Source organism: Cynocephalus volans, chromosome 6 (assembly GCF_027409185.1).
Source record: "Cynocephalus volans isolate mCynVol1 chromosome 6, mCynVol1.pri, whole genome shotgun sequence".
In the NCBI taxonomy this organism is placed as follows: domain Eukaryota; kingdom Metazoa; phylum Chordata; class Mammalia; order Dermoptera; family Cynocephalidae; genus Cynocephalus; species Cynocephalus volans.
In genome coordinates this window covers 21,454,265-21,474,691 of record NC_084465.1, presented here as the reverse complement: position 1 = coordinate 21,474,691, position 20,427 = coordinate 21,454,265, and the positions used below count along the sequence as shown (strand labels likewise).

General features: G+C 44.9%; 1 protein-coding gene across 1 annotated transcript in view; it reads right to left on the bottom strand.

Annotated features, from left to right (window-relative positions):
• The window catches only part of WDR91 (WD repeat domain 91), a 32,786-nt gene extending 14,893 nt beyond the window's left edge, over window positions 1-17,893 (bottom strand). Inside the window, exons 1-6 of the mRNA XM_063100145.1 lie at window positions 17,753-17,893; window positions 16,306-16,485; window positions 15,533-15,740; window positions 13,833-13,915; window positions 12,754-12,884; window positions 11,390-11,555 (exon numbers count right to left, since the gene is read on the bottom strand). Of these exons, the coding sequence (XP_062956215.1) occupies window positions 11,390-11,555; window positions 12,754-12,884; window positions 13,833-13,915; window positions 15,533-15,740; window positions 16,306-16,485; window positions 17,753-17,875 (891 nt within the window). The 5' untranslated portion in view covers window positions 17,876-17,893. The remainder of the gene's footprint in view (window positions 1-11,389; window positions 11,556-12,753; window positions 12,885-13,832; window positions 13,916-15,532; window positions 15,741-16,305; window positions 16,486-17,752) is intronic.
• Between the last annotated feature and the right edge of the window lie 2,534 nt (window positions 17,894-20,427).

Below are 20,427 nucleotides of genomic sequence, written 5' to 3'. Positions count from 1 at the left end.
GAGATGCTGAGGTAACCATGGCATCCTTCACACGGTCCCTAGGATGTGACCCATGGGTGCCAATTCTCATCATGCAAATCCATTGGTTCCTCCCCCATATTTGCTGATCCAGAAGGCAAAGAGTGTGAACTGAGGAATGCCAAAACCTGTCTCCAAAAGCTCTCACATGTTCATGGAAAAGACAAAAGAACTGGCAGTAGAGACCATGTTTTCTGAATCCAAAATGTGGCTACAGGAACTCCATAGATGACTAGGTACATAGTACTGAGAAGGAAATCAGTTTCCTGGGTTCACAGCTATTTTCCCAAATAGCAGGCTCCTGGCAAGTAAAGATGTTTCAAAAGCCTGGAACAGTTACTATGCAACTGTTTGACAGACTTATCGACCTGACCAAGAGATCTTTAAATTTTTAAGAAGAAAAGGGAAAAGAACCCGTATAATACTACAAAGTAGATTCTGTGGGGGATATGTATAAAGAAATAGAAGGGTAAAAGAAATAGCAGAGAGGAGGTCTCAGGGGGAGTAAACAAGATAACTTGCTAATACATAGTCTCAGAAGCTTATACGTTCAATGTACAGAGAATAGGCACTGGTTCTCAAACTTCAGTGTGTATCAGAATCACCTGGAGAGCCTGTAGGTGTGGCAACCTCTTTGCAGACCTTTATGCAAACTTAGATGAAATAAAACATTTTTAAGGAAAATACAGTAGAGATAGAAAGTTTAAACAGATCATTTTCCATAGTGGGGAAAAACAGAGAGGAAGTTGTCAAAACATCAAAAACCTATTCTACCAAAGAGTACCAGACCCAGATGATTTCACAGAGGAGTTGTTTCAACTTACAGAGACCAGATGGTCCCAATGTTACAAAAATCACTTCAGGGTATAGAATTGAAGCAAAACTCTCAAATTCTTTCTTATAAAGTATAACAAAGTATAACATTTACCTAAATGTTACACAAGAAAGGAAATTACACATCATTATCAATATGAATATCAATGCAAAATTTCCAAATAAAATATTTTTGAATAGTCCCTCCAACACTACCTTGAGAAAAGTGCAATTTATACTAGGAAGGCAAAGATGGTTCAAAATTTAAAAACTTACTAGTATAATTCAACATATGAATACGTCTAAGGAGAAAATCATATGATTATCTCCATAGTCGTGCAAAACCTTTGACAAGGTTCAATTCAATTGCTAATAAAAAGGGCCGGCCCGTGGCTCACTTGGGAGAGTGTGGTGCTGATAACACCGAGGCCAAGGATGGCCAATTCACTCACTTCGGAGAGCGTGGTGCTGACAACACCAAGACAAGGGTTGAGATCCCCTTACCAGTCATCTTTAAAGAAAAAAAAAGCTGACAATTGCTAATAAAAGCACTTGAGAAAATAGAAATGGATGAACATACTTCCTTAACATACTAAAAAAATGTGTACATACAAATATGTGGCAGGGGTTGGGGATGTATATAATGCTCCCTACCCCATCCTAAAGCCTAAAGCATCATACTTAATGAGGGACACCAGAAGCAGTCCTGCTAAGGAACAAGGGAAGATGCCCATTCTCTCCAATACTATTGAACATTGTACTGGAGGTATTATCCAATGCAATTATACAAAAGAAAGCAATTGAGACAGAAGAATTGAAAAGAAGTGAAACTATCTCTTTTTTTGCAGATGACAATATACCTGAAAAATTCCTGAGAATAAATACTAAAACTAACTCAAAAGAACTCAACAAGGTACAATATAAACATAAAATGCAAAATCAACAGACTGCATATACATAAATAATAACTAGGTAGAGGATATATGTAAGAGAAAGCCCCACTTACAAAAGCAACAACAAATATAGTCTCTAGAAATAAACTGACAAAAAATATGTGAAATCTACATTAAAAAAAAATTATAGACCTCCCTAAAAAATATAAAAGTAGTCTGGAACAAAAGGAAAAGCATCCTCTTGGATAGGATATCTCAACATCATGAAAATGTCAGTTCTCCCTAATTTGAAAATTTTAAATGACCTCAATAAAAATGGCAACAAGGTTTGTTTTTGTTTTTCTGGAGCTAAAAATGTCGATATTAAAGTTCATATGGAAAAATAAGCAGAAAAGAATAGCTAGAAAAAGACCAAAAAGGAAGAGCTATGAGAGGACTAGAACTTCCAGATGTTTAGACATACAACAAAGCCTCTAGAATTAAAACAGTGTGGTACTGGAGCATGAATGGGCCAAAAGACCAACAGAATAGAAAGTCCAGAAACAGACCCAATTACACATTGTAATTCAGTATACAGTAAAGGTGGTTATTTCCAAAGTACCGGAACAAAGACAAAATTTTTAATAAATGGTGTTGAGACAACCAGATAGCCCTTTGAAGAAAATAAAAAATTTAGATTTATTTTTCATCTTATACACAAGAATAAACTCCAAATGAATCAAAAATCTAAATGTACAAAATGAAATAATGTGACTACTAGAGGAAAACGTGGATAAATTCCTCTATAACCTGGTTACAGGAGAAGGCTATGACTCAGAATCTGAATGCAGCAAAAATAAGAGACTGATAAATTTGACTGCATAAAGAAAATAAACATTTGCTTCTCTAAAAAACACCACAAGCAAAGTCAAAAGATAAAGGACAAATTGAGAGACAATATTTGCAATAATATCACAAGTAAATGCCTAATATCCCTAATATATGAAAAACTTTTAAAAATTAAGAAAAAAGTACCAACATTTATATAAAAAATGGGAAAAGGCACTAACAGAACATACAACACACAAAAATGGACTTTAAACATATGAAAAGATGCTCACTTCACTCATAAAAAGAGAAAAGCAAATTAAAACTGTACCAAGACAACATTTCTCACTCATCATATTGGCAAGAGCTCCAGGGGTGGATGACAGATTCTGTTGGTGAGGCTGTGGGGAGCCAGGAATTCTCATACATTCTTTATGGGAACACAAAATGGTAAAACCAAAATGGATCAGAGGGGAAAAAAGAGTTCTTTACACTATTTTTGCAACTTTTCTGTACACTTGAAAGTGTATAAAAAGCTTTTAAAAAAAAAGTGAAAACAGAAGGGGAGAAGTCACAGTGCAGTGTAAGTAATTATCTTCAAACAAATCCATGAACTCTGGCTGAGAACTGCTGTGTGGATAAAGAGCTGCAGAGGGTGAAAGCTGCTGGCGGAGCTGTGTACTCTGTAGATGATGCCACCTGCACACAGAGAACTCACATCCTACTGTGAGCATCGTCCAAAGAGTGACACCACCTTAAACATCTTGGCACCCCTAGCACACAGCACCTTGCCTGGCACAGACTGGGCCTTCGTCAATGAAGCAGAACATCTGATGAATGATTTTGTTGACAATTTCATCTCACAGAGAGTGAAGGAAGTGATAAGGGGATCCACCACACTGAGCTTATTTTTGATTTACAAGGAAAGCTGCTGACTATGTTCACATGACAGAAACTCTTAGGAGAAAGTGAACCCAGCAGGATGAGTAAAAGAGAAGGGAATGCTGGCACAATCAGACACATGCTCTAACACTTAGGAACACATCTCAGAACATTTAGAGAAAAGAGGAGATTTCCAAGGGAACTAGCACATGACTGAGGGATGACAGATTCTGAAGCATGAAATGCTGACCACTTCATGCCCCAGTAAGAAAGGAAACATTTAAAGGAGTGAGTGGTAAGATGACATCACAAAGAATAATGCAAACCTATCAGAAAATGCTAAAAAAGCTAAAGCACAGATTGGGCAGCAGCCCTGACAATAAGGACTCTGTGTGGAGCCAAAAGAATAAGGGCAGGACAGCAAAATCGAGTAAAACTGTATAGCAAAAAACACAGACTCGCTTAACTTCCGTTGCTTCCTCCCTCCTGTCTTCTTGCATGGAGGATTACCTCCAGAATATTTTCACAATAGTTCCTCTTGAGACAAAGAAAAGTAAGACAAATGCTGGTCTGTTTATAAACTCCAGATACTCCCATGAAGAAAGCAAGAATGGCAAACCTGTGCTGATCAGCCACAAATACACCTGAATTCCAAATACTAGAATTGTGCCAATCACAATTGTGAATGGGCCACAGGAGGACAAAAGCCAATGAGAGGTAAGTGTCCACTCCTAAGTTGGGCTTCAGGGAGATGGAGTGGGGAGGTGGCCTGTTCAAGTGGGTGCTGTCAAGGCCAAGGTCTGGAAAGTTGGTGGGCTGCTTCCATCACGTCCTGCTTCTTCAGACGATGCTGTAAAACCCCCACAAAAACAAGTCACTGAAAACACAGACACCAAGCAGCCACGCCTCAGTCCGAGAGGTGCCACTTCCACATTTTTTGCCTGCTGCATGCATGCCCATGTTGAACATGGACCACAGGGGTACCCTGCCTTGGGACCAATGGTGGGAAATGCTGCAGAGGAAGACAGGCATTTTGGGGCCTCTTTCCTTATTCACACCTACACCTGATAAATGAGGTCTTTTCAATTCTCAATGCTTGGTGTTAAAAGTGCTCAATTCAATTGGCCCATACTGATGGGACGAAGAGGATTCAAATTCCTCTAGGTGACTCAAAAGCCACTTGTGACATTAAGAAGTACTGGTAATACCAAGGTCAAGGTTCGGATCCCTGTATTTGCCAGCCACCCAAAAAAAACCAAAAAAAAAAAAAAGGTACAAAGGCAGCACTTCCCTTGAAAGTCAAGGAGGCAAGGAAAGTGTCCAGAACATCATCAGGCTGGGGCTGGACAGTTTGTATTCTCCAAAGTGAAAATACACACAGGCATTAACAAAAGGCACTAAAAAAAATCATGAACTGCCTTTATTACAACATGGTCATTGATGCCAAGAGAGCTATGGACCTAAGTGTGACCTGTCAGATTCTGCTGAAAGACGAGGGAGCTCCTCCTTCAACTGTATCTACGTTAGTCACTAAGGATGGGAACAACGACAAAAATTATGAATGGATCATCTACAAAATAATAAGCAGATTAAAGTAAAATTGTGTCTTGCTACAAATGTATACAACTTAAGTAAATGTTTACTGTGACATAAACATTCATCGAAAGTTTTATTTTGTTTTAAGGGCAAACCTCAATGTATTTTTTTGTATTTTTGGTCTGTTTTTGTGTTGCTATAACAGATACCTGAGACTGGGTAATTTATAAAGAAAAGAAGTTTGTTTGGCTCACAATTCTGGGACAGCTGCATCTAGAATGGGCCTCAGACTGCTTCTACTCATGGCAAAAAACAGCAGGGCAGCTGCCAGGTGCATTACCCATGACCCAAAAACCTCCCAACATTGCCACACTGGGGATCAGACTTCAACATGAGCTTCGGAGAGACAATTGTTGGGGGGACAAACATATCCAAACACTATCATTCTGCATCTGACCCCCCAAAACTCATGTCCCTCCCACATACAAAATACAATCACTCCATCCCAATAGTCTTAAAAGTCATGGCTTGTTTCAGCACCAACTTAAAATTCCAAAGTCTCATCTGAGACCAAAAGCAAAACTCCTTCCAGCTGGGAACCTGTAAAAATCAAAAACAAAATTATCTACTTCCAAGATAAAACAGTGGAACAGACACTGGGTACACATTCCCATTCCAAAAGCGAGGAATAGGTCAGAAGAAAGGAGCAACAGGCCCCAAACAAGTCCAAATCCCAGCAGGGAGATATGAAATCTTAAAGCTCCAAAATAATCTCCTTTGACTCCAAATTCTGCATCCTGGGCACAGTGAGGAATTTGGGGCCCCAGAGCATCAGGCAGTCCTGCCCCTATGGCTCTACTGGGCTCAGCCCACTGAGCTACCCTGGTGCCTGCAGCTATTCCAGACAGGTATTGCACATGACCAGTGGCCCTACAGTTCTGGGGTCCTGGAGGCAACCCCATCCCCATGGCTGTACTAGACATTGTCTGGTGGGGCACTCTCTGTGTGTGCTCCAACTCCACATTTCTGCTCAGCATTGATCTAGTCACAGATGCCTTCTGTGACAGCTCTGCCCATGGGGCAGGTCTCTGCCTGGGCCCCTGCCTTTTCCATACATCCTCTGAAATCTGGGTCGAGGCTGCCATGCCTCCACCTCCTGCATTCTGCCGGCCTGAAAACTTAATACGCATGGACGCCACCAAGGTTTCCCTATTGTGCTCTCCAGACTGGGGCACAAAACACACTTGGGGCCGTTTGAGGCAAGGCTGCTCCAGCAAGAGAGGCTGGCATGCAAGGAGCAGTGTTCTGAGGTGGCATAAGGCAGTGGCACCAAGCATCTGCCCCCACCACACACACACACCCCATCCCCCCAACAATTCAGTCCTCCTAGGCAGTAGGGTCTGTGATGGGAAGGGCACCAGAGACTTCTGAAATGCCTTCCAGGCCTTTCTCTGTCTTGGCTGTTAGCATCTTGCTGCCTCACAGCCATACTAATGTCTTTGGCAACCAGTCTCTCTGCTGCCCCTTTGGATTTTTCTCCCGAAAACGCTCTCTGCTTCATTACCACATGGCTAGGCTACAAATTTTCCAAATCTTTACGCTCTGCTTCCCTTTTAATTATAAATTAAGGCTTTATGTCATGCCTTTGCCACCATAACTGAGTGTAGGCTGTTACAAGTAGTAGCCTTGCAGCTGTCTGAATGCTTTGCTGCTTAGAAATTTCTTCCAGCAAATATTCTAGTTCACAAATCTTAAGTCCCACCTTCCACAAAGTCCTAGGGCATGGACACAATGCAGCCAAGCTCTTTGTTATGGTGTAGGAAGTGTGAACTTCTGTCCAGTTCCCAAGTTCCTCATTTCTACCTGAGACCTCATCAGCATGGCCTTTACTGTCCACATCTCCATCCGCATTCTGGTCACAACCATTTAACTAATCTCTAAGAAGTTCCAAATTTCACGTGTCTTTTTGTCTTCGTCTGAATCCTCCAAACTCCTCCAATCTTTGCCCATTACCCAGTTCCAACGCAGCTTCCACATTTTCAGGTATCTGTATAGCAACATCCCTTCCTTGGTACCAATTTTCTGTATCAGTCCAGTCCATTTTTGTGTTGCTATAACAGAATACCTGAGGACTGGGTAATTTATAAAGAAAAGAGGTTTATTTGGCTCACAATCTGGGACAGCAGCATCTGGTGCGGGCCTCAGGCTGCTTCTACTCATGGCAGAAAATGGCAGCCAGCAGGTGCAAGGAGATCACATGGCGAGAGGAAGCAAGAGAGAGGAGAGGTGCCAGGCTCCTTTAAACAACCAGCTCTCACAGTAACAGAGCGAGAAGTCACTCACTACCCCTGCCTCCCTAGGGACAGCATTAATCTATTCATGAGGGATTTGCTGCCATGACCCAACACTGCCACACTGGGGATCAGATTTCAACATGAGCTTTGGGTGGGGGGACAGAAGTAGGGGGACAAACATCCAAACTATATCACTCAAAAATCTTCACTATTGGCTTCATATAACACTCCAGTGATCTAAATTATATTCCATCATAACTTATCCGACTCCTACAGTTCAGAAGAGACACTGTAACCTCTGCTTTACCATTTTACCTCGTGTCTCACTGTGGAGACACCCATTAATTGACACCCATTACTTTTCAGTGGCCTCAGGGGATCAGGAGGGATTCCAGAGCCCCACAGAGCTTGCCAGGCAATAATCCAAATGGGGCAGGAAACAAGTTCCAGCAATTTGGTCTCATTTGAAGCAAAACAAAGCCAGGCAGAAAACAGGCCCTCACAACACAGAAATTACAGACCAGAAGATAAGGAAGATGGCTCCCTTTCCTCATCTTGCCAAGACTCACGGAAACAGCACCCAGGGCAGTTGTTACCACCGATGGCGATAGCTAGGAGGTAATTTGATTCTAATAAGAGTTACCAGTACAGAAGTTTGTGGACACTGTGCTTTCTTTACATTTCAGCCAAATAAAGGTTATCTGTGTAATAAGGAAATTCCCACTTGCAGTCCCACAGCTCACCGAGCAGGTTGGAAAGGTGCGGATCATTGCTGGGGAAGGATGGAGTACAATCTGCAGGCTGTGAGCCTGCCTTTGACGTGCCCTGCCTGACTGCTGTAACTAGAGATCCCAGAAGAGCCTGGAGTTGTGGTTTGGCAGTTACTTTCTTTTTTTTTTTTTTAAAACTTTGCCTCTAGATTCATATTGAAAGCCTAGAGAGTACAGACTGCCATCTATTTTGCAAGAATAAAGCTGTGAACATTCCCGTGATAATGAAAACAGTTTCTGTGACCAATCACAAGCGAGCAAAATGCTGATGTGAGTGAAATTTACAATGCTCTGTGTAAATAATATTTAAAATGGGAAAGTAATCATCTTACGTGTTGCTAATTTAACAATAACATGCAGCTTATGTTTTTTGTGTGCTTATTCTTTAACAGTAAAAAAGAAGAGCTCTGGTGTGCTAGTGGTGAGGAAAAAATAGACTACATGCTTAACGTGCACTGACAAAGCAATGTAGCAATGTAGTATTTAAAAACTAGTGTCAGCAATGTAGTATTTAAAAACTAGTGTCATTTTATATTGAGTTCAAAATCACAGGAAGTATCCTACCATGTTGCATTTGGTATTGGTGACCGCTGTGGATCGAACGTTCCCCCAAATCTCACTGAAGCTTGACCCCCACTGTAACAGTGCTTAGAGGGTAGGAAATCTGATTATGGTATTTGAAAGGTGCGGCCCGTAAGAGGTGATCAGATGTGAGGACTGTGCCCTTGTGAATGGATTGATCCATCCACAAAGCAATGGGCATGGTTCAGACGGCTTTGTAAGGTAAGAGAGAAGGTTGGCTCTCTCTTGCTAAAGCCATTCTTTCCCATGTGATACCCTGCGTTGCCACTCAGAAGGCCTTCACCAGATGCACACCCTGGACCGTGGACTTCCCAGCCTCCAAAACTGTAAGAAACAAATTCATTTCTTTATAAATTACCCAGTTTCAGGTATTCCGTTATAAGCAAAAGAAAACAGACGAGTATACTAAGAGAACATCTCGAATTGCACACTCATTTTTGGGCTTCAATTGTAATACAGGGACTGAAACACTAGAATGTCTCCCCAGAGGAGGGGGCCCAGGATGGTGAGGGGTCTAGAAATAATGCCATAGGGTTGAACAGCAGGGAAGGGAGGGGGTGATCGACAGAGTGTGCATAGCATGGAAAAGATAGGAAGGGCTGTCCTATACAAGAAGCTTCATTCTATGTAGCTCCGGAGGGCAAAGCTAAGATCGGTGAGTAAAAATTATAAACAGTTTTGTACTAATAGTTTTCTAACAAGCATACATTCCCACTTTGACAGGCAGTGAACTCCACATCACAGGAGGCAATCCGTCCACACCACATACTCCTATCCTCTCTACGAGGGTAGGCCAGATACCTTCAAGCTTCCTTCAAACTCTACAATTCTGTGATTTTCTTAAACGTACAAGTTATTTTTAGAATTAAAACATCAATGGTGAGTCTTAATGATCTACCATCAATAAAAAATAAGAGACTTGACTACTGGGTTTTTCAGATTGTAGGTATCTGTTGTCTCCACTCAAGAATTGGAAATTTTGCTCTGTTAACATACCACATGGTGACCCAACCTTTGTTCAATTATATCTTAGAGACAAGGTAAGGAACTCCAGTCCCATTTCAACCTCACCATGGGACACACAGTTCTTGAACACATAAAGAGCACGGCAACAGGTTTAGTCCCAAAGAAGCTGTCTCTGTGTTTTCGTTCATTTTAAGTTAGTGAAACTGAATTTCATAACGTTAAGCTCATTTCAAGGTACCTAACACTCCATACATCACCTATTAAACTTAAAAAATTTTGCACAGTGAGAAAGATCCAGAAAGCAAACAGGAAAACTTACTCAACCACAGTCCACAGCACTGGAATTCTAATTTTAAGATCTGAATTTTCAGAAAAACAAGCCAGGAGTAACCATGATTGCCTCTTGACTGCTTCAACCTTCATGGATGCTAAGATTATAGTCACTTTGCATTGATGGCACTCCAGGTCTCAGAACTGACTCTGATACCCAAGTAGGCCAGGACCTCCAGGAATACAACTCCCACTACTAAAATGTACTGAGAGCTTTACATGCCAGGCACTGCATAGCCCAAGGGCTCTTCTTCTACCAGCTCAGTTAATCCTTCCCTAGGAAGTAAATACTATTTTTATTATCCCAAGCTAATTGGGGTGAGTTTAAGCAATCTGGGCATGGCAGATAAACAAGGAGCCAGAGATAAAGATCAGGTTACCTGACTCCAAAGCCCATGCTCTTTCTTATCCAGTGTCACACTCAGCACCTCCAGCTCAACACCACCACCAAAATGCTGCGCTAAAGTTCCCCAGGTTCCAGTGGCTGCCTGGGACACAACCCTGTTCCCTGGGTACAGCATTAGCCCCGAACTGCCACATCACCTGCAACTGGTCTCAAGCTAAGGATGGTAGGAAAGGAAGGCACAGACTGTGACTTACTTTATCTGTAACTAGTAAAAATACATTAAAAGAGAAAGGGTCCCTACCCAAGCAATAAAGTATAACTCTGGGCCTGTTAAACTTTTACTCCAGCAAGCATTCTGAAAGCAATGAATTCTGACCATCTTTGCTAAGAAAACTACTCAGTGGGACCCTTGGCTGTTTTGGACATAAGCTGGCGTCAAAGAAATTCTCTCAAGTGCTTCTATAAAAGTGAAAAACAGTGAAAATCCTTTGTAGAATCAGCAAATACCAACTTGTAGGCAAAATACATGGATTCCAGAGGTAACTCTTAACTTACTCTTTAGCTAGACAGTACTTCCTATCACCAGAAATTAAAAACTGCACAGTTGCTTGGCCTCACACTTGAGCCACCAAAAGTCTTAAGCCCTCATGACTGCATAGGAAATTTATGAGAAAAGGGGAGGAACCCTTCACAGCCTACTTCCTGTCATCGGCTATCTGCCACTTCACCTGGAGAGTGTTGCAGGCTTTTGAGAGCTGGCATGGGAGCACAGGCGGCAGCAGAGGAGAGCAGCCGCTCTGGGTTAGGAGATCTGGTCTGAGGTGTGGCGCTGCCCTTTATCTGTGCAGGCACATCTGCCTACTGTCTCAAATGCCACAGCGCCTGCAGTCCTAGCCAGGGGCGAGCACAGGGGCAGGGGGAATGCATTAGGTGGATTTTCCTCCCCACGATCCCGTCTATATTCTCATCCTGCAGAGATATCACTTGTCTGTGAGGGAAAGGAGGGTAAGGAAGAAGAGAATGAAATGTGAATTTAAGATTTCATCAGCACACCCAAGGAATTGCTCCTAAACGGAGGGCGAGGAGGTCGGGAAGCACATGCAGACGTCAGTGGCTTCTTGGCAAAGATAGAAAGGCGGGACCTGTGCTTACCTGACCACTGAAGGACTCTTTCTTGGCTGAGCTCTGAGCTGGAGCAGGACTCTGGGCAGGCGACAACCTTGAGGGGCTCTTCTTACTCTGAGGCAGCAGCGAGGACAGGAAGCCCACACGAGGTGACTGGGAGAGGGAGGTGTTCCTCTGGCTGCACACCATGGCTCTGGTCAAGCAGACACACCACAGGGTCACAGGGCTGGGGTGGGATGCAGGAGAACCTAGAACACAGACCTCCTGGGCTGTGGATGATGCTAGTGACCAGGCCCTAGCCAGGTGCAGGAAGCTGGGTTGTAAGGTGGCATTAGCTTTGGTGCCACTGCTCGTAGAAAGGGAGCTGGCAGCTTATCTGGCACAATGGTGAGATCTGCAGCTCTTCTTTCAGGGCCACAGGAAAGCTCAGAGCTGCCTTGTCTGGTAGCCACTTGCCACATGTGCCACTGAGCACCTGAATGTGGTCGGTCCAAATGGAGATGTGCTGGACATGTAAAACACACACTGGAATTCAAAGACTTAGCATGAAACAAGTATAAAAAAAGGTCATTAATATTTTGTTTATATTCACTAAACATGTCCTATAATTCACATGTTGAAAGGATATTTAGGACATCCTGGACTAAATAAAATATATCACTAAAATTAACTTGTTTCTTTTATTATTTTTTAATGTAGCTATTAAAAAATTTTAAATTACATCTTCAGCTCACATTTTATTTCCATCAGATGGCACTGGCTCAGAAACTAGAGCAGTTTCATTCGGTACAGCACTTGGCTATGTGTAGGTCTGGAATCTGCTGCCTGGGTTGTACCCCGACTCACCACCAATCAATAACTGTGTCCTCTGTCTGTGCCTTTGTTTCTTTTATTATTGCTACTATTATTATCATCACTTCAGGCTTCTGCTTTAACTGGCTGTTTTTTCTGGTCACTCAAATACCACTCTCCCGATCTTCCTACCTCTCTAAACCCTCGGGCAGGTGCATGCTCCTACCGAGAAACGAATCCAACCTGTGACTGCCAATCTTCCCATGCACAAGGCGCTCCTTCCAATGCACAAAAACCTCCTGAGACTTTATGATAGTGGCTGTGTTTTATTTATCCAGGCTACCCACATCTGGATGTGCAGTGCCCCTCCCTCTGGATGGAGCCAGAGGCTCGGAGGTTGGGAACAACTCCTGGAGGACAGTAGAGGCCATGGGAATCTTCCTCACGTGTGCCAAGGAGGCTCTTTGGCAATTCTCCCTCACCAGGCAGGGGGGCCACTGGCAAGGCAGGGTCAGAGTGAACCTCAAGACTGAGAGTGGAAGATAAAGGAAAGAAGGGAGCCTCCGCCTTCCCACCCTCAAGCCTTCTTGCAGACTCACAGCTCTGAGTCCCCCAGGCGGTCCATACTGGAGACATAAGGAGGCAATCTGTGTTGGACCAAGGCCTCTTCCTCTTCTGGCTGTTGCTCCTCTTTCTTCAGTCGGTGGATTTCAGCTTGCAATGCAAAAAGCTACACAGGGGTGGGGCTGAGTTAGCCGATGATCTCACCTAATCTTCCCTCTGCTGAGGAAGATTTCTACACACTTCACATCCAGACCCAAGCTCACTGGTGCAAAGGGCCACTCGCCCTCAGCCTCAAGGTGCCCTTCTCTCTGCTCACGATAGACTGGACAAATGGAAGAGTGTCAGCTGGTACTGGATTACAGTGAGCCGAGAAAACCAAAAACCATCAGAAATCAAACCCACGTGTTTCTTCCTGAACTCACTGAGAATAATAGCTCTACCCAGTCCTACTTTGCTCTTTGCAATCTACAAAATCAGGCTCTCATGGAGAAAATGTTTAAATGAATTATAGCATTTTTCACCTGTCTTCTAAAGAAAATTAGACATACACACACACCCAAAACCCAAGAATCTTAAATCCCTAAAACTAAGCAGCTTAGAATCTTCCTTTTCCTGCCAATATCACCAATAGAGATCTTAACTATAGGACAGAGAAGTGCTCCTCAGGCAAAATGTGAAGGCAAATATGGGTCCTCTGGCCCCACTGTTTCATGTAACTAGAGAATATATAGCTAAGTGGGAACAATAAAACTATATCTGGGTTATAAACAATATATACGTGGCTGTAGATGTGTTAAAGGACTAGGAAGACAAAGCAGACATTTGAAAACAGGTTAGTCGTGAGACGGCACAAATGCATATAGTCTTTTTCTTCTTAAAGTTTCATTACTGTTACTATATTGTTTACATTGTACACGATTTAAAATATGAATTTAACCTCTGGTTTTCAGAGATTGTTAGTCTCCAAATCCCCAATGCTGCCTTACTGGTGACTCACTTTCATCTGACCACAGTTCAGCTTTCCTGTATTTGCTCAGCCCTCCACTGCCGCTACCTAATTTCACACACAAAAAGCAGAAGTACTTCCTGAGAAGTAGGCCTGTTCAGAACAAACCTTCTGGCGCAGAACTTCATTTTCTTCTTGAACCTGGTTGGTCCTCTGACACTCCGCATCAAAGTTCAGGATCATGGGAACTGGTGCACAAGGTTAAAGAATAAGCCTGCCTGTGAGGCTTTCTTTAGGCAAAAGGTCAAAAATGCTATAGTTCATTTAAACGTTAAAAGTCCTTCGCACGCTCTTGACACAGCAGCAAAACACTGAGCATGAGACACAGGAACAGAGTGTGCAGTGAGTGCTATGGGCTCTTCACAGCTTTATGAAAGATGTTCTCCCTGGTCTCTGGGCCTGTTCCTCCAGGTCTGGCCTGATTTTGTTTGGACAGACTCACAGACACATAACAATCTGCCTAGCCAGCCCACAAACAGGACATAAATCTAGACCTGGGCATTTTCTCCCAAGCACCAGCAGTAAATAGCTAGGACCCAGCAGGCTTCACAGCAGTCTAACCTTTAGTGAGCTCAGTATAGCATTCAGCTAAAAGCAACCCTGGAGGCTAGAGGCTCTGCAAGCACTCTGCCAGCTGGGCAGAAGGCTCGGCCACTGCCTTCACTCCCTAGATGGAACCTCTCCCTGGCACAGAAGAGAAAGCTTTCTGCAGACTGCACGGCCACACGCCACCCCATGAACATCCACACTCTGGCTCGGGGTATCCGCCTTCCCAACTGCCTCAAACTGCTTCAGTCAGGAGGAGCAGAGCGGACAGGGAGGCAAACAGTAGCTCCAATGTGCATGATCTGGTTTGAAGGGCACTGTCTTGCTCTGAAAAGATCTTGGACAGCGGTTTCAATTTCCCTGGAGGGCCCTCATGATCATGCTGTAACCACCCTGCTAGTTTCGTGTGACAGCCCTCAGGATGGAGAGAGGAGGCAGGAGGAGATAAAAGGCAGACCTGGCAAGGGCAGAATTCACGCTTACCCACAAGACAAAAACAAAGGCAAAGGCAGGAAGGTACCTTCCTACCACCAGCAGAAAGTGTCCCCCAGGGGCCAAACGGCCACCTGTAGGGGGGGGGGACTGTACAGTGCCCACACACATCAGGGCCTCTCCAGGCAGCTCCATTCAAAGCAGGCTCCCTTCTCCTCCCCTAGGTTTCCAACCTAAAGAGCATGAGCAAGGGAGCTTTCCATGACAGAATGGGACATTTGGTAGGCGGGAAAATTATTCACATATATTCTCATTCTCTCTCAAATACTCATGTATTCTTAAAGCTACTCCGTGTTCTGGCAAGTTCAGGAACACTGAGGTCACTGTCAGAGAGAATAACCCAAACACGAATGCAGGCAGGAAGTTCCAACCCCAGAAGTGTTCTTTCTCATCTGCTGCCTAATCCCAGCAAAGGCAAGTGATATCCCCAGGGACACATGTATGCACAGAGAGGGTGATCTCAAGGTCGGCTGGTTCTCCAAGCAACGGCTGCTTTCCAACCCCCGTGCCTGCTGACACAAGCCCAGTACTAACACCCGTTGCTGCCACCATGCATGTCAGCTATTAGTTCAGCAGCACAGCAGCAGAACTAAGATTTATGATTCCCTGGCTCACTGACAAAAATAACCACAATTTGTCCAGCCCCCTCACATGACAACAATCCTTGGGCATTCTGTAGAAGAAATGGCTGCATCAAGAGTGGCGGCTACTGGTCACATTGGCTGGCTGCCTCAGAGCAGGCCCACAGCCCCAGGCAGCTGAAAGGATATGCATGCACCGAAACAGAACACTCAGGAAGTTGTGCAGGGACACGATGAAGGTGTCGGCCCACTGTCGAGAAAAGTAGGTAGCAAAGGTAGGGTTGGTGTCTGGGGATGGCAGGAAGGGCAGTACAAACCAATCTTTCCACTCAGCCTGGTTCTGGAGCTCGGTGGCCTGTTTTGCAAAGAACTCCTGGGCCTTGTCATTTCTGTTTGTCTGCCAAGACATCAAGAAGGTGGTAAGGAGGGAGAAAAAACAGGAGTTCAGAGAGAAGATTCTTCATCACTGCATAGCAGACAGCGTTTGAACGTCAGTCTGCCAGCAGTGGCAAAACAGGATCAACAAACTCCATAATATAAAGGAGATCATAACTCTTTTTGCAAGGACCTTGTTATTTCAAAGCTGGTTTAAACTGAAGTTCTAATGACAAATGCCATCCTGAAAATTAATCCCTAGTTGATGTTTGAATAACCTAATGATTTACTCCCCCAGGTCAGCTATAATCTTTACTCCTCAAACTTTAACCCATCTACATATATTCTTTAAAACACTACCCAAGCTAATGTGCTTAATACTTAAGGGGAAATAAGAAAAGGGAAGACAAGTAAGATGATCTACAGATGATAAGAAAAAAAAAAGTCAAAAATAATTTGCACTATGACTGTTCTACTCTTTTCCATAGTAACATGCAGAATTCTTCCTCGGGGTTAGAAGAAAATCTGTTTCTGGATCAAAGGGCTCTCTCCACCAAGGGAAGCAGAACCACTGAATCAACAAGCACCTGAATTGTGTAGACAAGATAAAAGCGGAACAGGCTGGTTTTCAGTTTATTGATGGTGGGCCTATATATATCCTCCAAGCGGCTGAAGAGCCGGCGCTCCAGGTAGCTCCAATAATCCCGAAGGGCGGCCAAGTCATACACCTGCATTAACTGCTGCAGCTGGTCCACAATCTTGTCCACCTGGTGAGAGAAAGATGGGACGGAGAAGGTGGTGAAAGACAGAAGGGAATCTCCCCTCACTCCACAAAATACAGCTTTTTCCTCTTAATTTTCAAAACATTAATGTAATAGCTTTTAAGTTATTTTTTGATGTTAGATATGTGGCTTGACCCTCTAGCAAGCATGGAAATGGTGTAAAAGGATTCCAGCCCAGGAAGCAAATCTGGCTGAGATCTTAGATCTACCTCTGACTTACTTAACCAACTTGGCAATATCACTTCAACTGTGGTCTCAGTTCTCACATTAAAAAAACAAACAAACAAGAAAGCTGGGACAACCTGCATGGACCTCCTTCCAGCTCCACAATTCCAGGATTCCATGGATCAGCAGGAGGTGCACTGACTGGCTCCTTCAAGTTAGGTCATCAAAGTACCCCAAAGCCCTGATACCTGCTCAGAGTGTCAACCATTACACCAGAGTACACAATCTGGAAAAGGTATTTGGATACCAATGCTAACCCAACCCCATTTTACAGATCCGGACACTGAGGCCCAGAGAGATAAAATGATTTGCTTTTGCCACTAAGTAGTCACTTTGGTGAGACAAGAAATCAGGTATCCAAACTCCCCTCCAGTGTTCTTGGTGCTAGCTCACTGCCTCTCTCAATTCACCTGCCAACACCAACAGAAGTCAGTACACACAAAAATACAAATCACACAGGTGTAAATTCCAAGAACCTCTCAGCAGAAAATCATATCAGAGCTGGGGAAGTTTGTGTTTTAAAAAACTGCAACGAGATCTTCCTCAACTGCAGAAGGAAAATCGCCAATGAGTCCCTGACAAGGCCATTTTAAACAAACATCACAGATACTTGAACTCAGCTAACCTTTTGGTCTGCAGACCCCATTGCTCCCGCCATTAGAAGCCAATCCTTGAATATTTCTGTTGCCAGAACTCAACAATCTACCCAACCCTGGCTCCTAAAACATCCTTGCCATCCTGGCCAGCAGCTGCTGGGAGGCTGGGGCAGAAAACGGAGCCCTGGACCAGGAGTCAGGGCACCTGGGCTCCCGATGCTCCCGACCCCCTGGGCAACTTCGGGCCAGTCACGTCCGTCTCAGGGCCTCAGTTCCTCATCTGAAAGCGAAGGTCAGACAGGCTGATGACTGCAGTCCCCTCCGGCGCGGGTGACAGCGCCACTCCCGCCCCGGAGGGCAGTGCTGGGGGTAGCCCGCTCCCGAGCTCCCTCGTGCTGCCTCTGCCCCGGCCGCGCCCGTCGACCCCTCACCCGGAACCCCTTCTCCTTGTCCGCCTTGATCTCGGAGTCCAGCTGCCGCAGTGTGTGCGTGAAGCCGCGGAAGAGCAGGTACTCGCGGACCAGCTCGTCAGTGCGCTCCACGGCCTCCGCCATCGCTGCGCCAGCGCCTTGAGGTGCCCGGGCGGCGAGGGACGGAGGGGCGGGGCCGGGGCGGGCCGGGGCGGGGCCGGACGCGAGCGCCCAGCACGTCACGCCGCGGCCGGCCTACCAGCTCGCAAGCACCAGAGCCCCCCAGCCCGAGGCCCCGCCCCCAGACCGGCGCCCCGCCCCCTGGCCCCGCCCTGGCCCCGCCCGGCCGTCTGCGTCACCCGCCCAGAGGGGCGGCTGGAAGAGGTTATCGCTCCTGAGTTTCCTGGCAACGTTGGCGGCGGCTTTGTCATCTGAGTTATTGCCAAGTGGCGGATGCCGCCCAAATCAAGTAGGACTGGACCTTAGAGAACATCCTAGATAGTCAGGAGGCGGGCAGGGAGTGATGTGCCCTGCTTATCGGCATTACATCGCGGAATTCTCTGTCCCCTGCCCTCCTTTTACAAAAGGGGTAAACCCGAGACCTAAAAGACCTGTGTGAAGTCACACAACCAGGTATGTCTTCAGAGCGCTCTGACTCCCCAAGGAGCCCTGCTTTCGTTAGTAAGACCAACTACACGGCAGCACTACCAAGATGCACTGGAAGAGGAAAAAGACGGGTCGCAGAACAGCATGTGCACTGCGGTCCCAGTGTCCTGGGCAAGAAGAGCATGCATATGTGCGCACACTTTAAAATCTCAGGGAAATTATACACCCACTGTTCATGGTTGTTTTCTCTGAGAGGTGAGACCGTGAGGGGCTTTCACTTCCTATTTTTCACAATTTTTTTTTGGCGACTGGCGTGTAAGGGGACCCGAACCCTAAACACTGCGCTTTAACCAACTGAGCTAACCGGCCAGCCCTACCATTTTTTGTTTGTTTGAAGTTTTTACAATGTGTACATATTTTTGTAACCAGGAAAACAGCCAGTATCTTTGGGCCTTCATCAGTAAAATGGTGACGGTAACACCTACCTTGCAGAGCAGTAAAATGAAGATTTAATAGGATAATGTATGTAAATGCTTAGCACAGTGAATAGCCCCGTTGGTAAAATGCAGTAAACGTTTGTTTCTTTCTCTTTCCGTCTAATGGTAAGACTTTTTGTGTTTGTCAAAGTACAGCTCATCATTACTACCACTCTGCCCAGTCCCTCCAATCCTGCTATAAGGAAATTCAGCTCCAAAGGGGCTGTGATCTGCACTAGAGAAACCTGGAAAGATAAGAAAGAACAAACCCCAGCAAGACAGGGTGGTCACTTGTTCTGCCCTCTTTGCCTGCTTTTGCCTGCTTTACTTGTCTTCACAGGTGCAAGTACCCCCCAGGCAACCAGTCTTGCCCTGAAGGGCAGGAAAGGAGAGTCACCTCTGTGACTACTGGAAGAACCAGACCAATTCCTAACTTGAGATATTGGATCATCAAAAGTGAACTTGGGAAATTTGGACAAGTAGCAACCAACATAACCTCTGCCTATAGAAAAGTTGTGAATAGATTTCCCTAAGGGCACCTGAAGTCTGCAGCCACAGCCTGCACCCCCCTACCTGCACATGCCTGGGCACTTCTCAGACCACAGCCTGTGAAAGCAACTAATATTTGTTTTCTGATCAACAAAAGGCAGCTCCTCAGAGCCTTAGCACAAGCTCTTTGCTCTACCTGGCATGTCTTCTCTCAGATACCCACGTGTCACTGTCTTAGTTTTTAATGGCTGCTATAACAAAGTACCATGAACTGGGTAGCTTATAAACAACAGAAACTTATTTCTCACAGTTCTGGAGGCTGGAAAGTCCAAGGTCAAGGTGCTGCAGATTCAGTGTCTGGGGAGGACCTGCTCTCTGGTTTATGGATGGTGCCTTCTACCTGTGTCCTCACATGGTGAAAGGGGCTTGGCAGCTCTCTGGGGCCTCTTTCATATGGACACTAATCCCAGAGCCCTCGTGATCTAATCATTTCCCAAAAGCCCCACCTTCCAACAGCATGACATCAGGGTTTAGATTTCAACATATGAATCTGGGGGGTACACAAACATTCACAGAAATCACCTTTTCAAAGAGGCCCTCCCTCACTATCTTGAACAAAATAGCATTACCCTCACCCACAGTATTCCTATCCCCCTTGCCCTCTTGTATCTCTCTACATAGCTCTTATGACCTTCTGACAAAACATATATTTAATGTACTGTTTGAGGCCCCCGCCAACTGAGATCTATGCTTCATGAAAGCAGAGTTTTTGTCTGTATTGTTTGCTGCTATATCCCCAGAGCCTAAAACAGTAACTGGCTTATAGTAGATGCTCGGTCAATACTTGTTGAGGGCTATTTCAGTGAGGGTCCAGCACCTTCAAGCAGGACAGCCCTATGAAAGGGCAAATAAACTCTTGTATCACTTCTGTGTGTAGACTCTGTGGGCTTCTGAACAGTTCCTTTCCAAAGCATTCCTCTTCTCCTTCATATCATTTTACTCACTCTTTAAAGATTTCTGGAGACACTTAACTGAGTTGTCTTTATGTAACTAAAGAAGCTACTAGATTCTCCAGCTCATTCATTAGCTCCAATTAGTTGATCTGATTAAAGCATGACTGCTTAT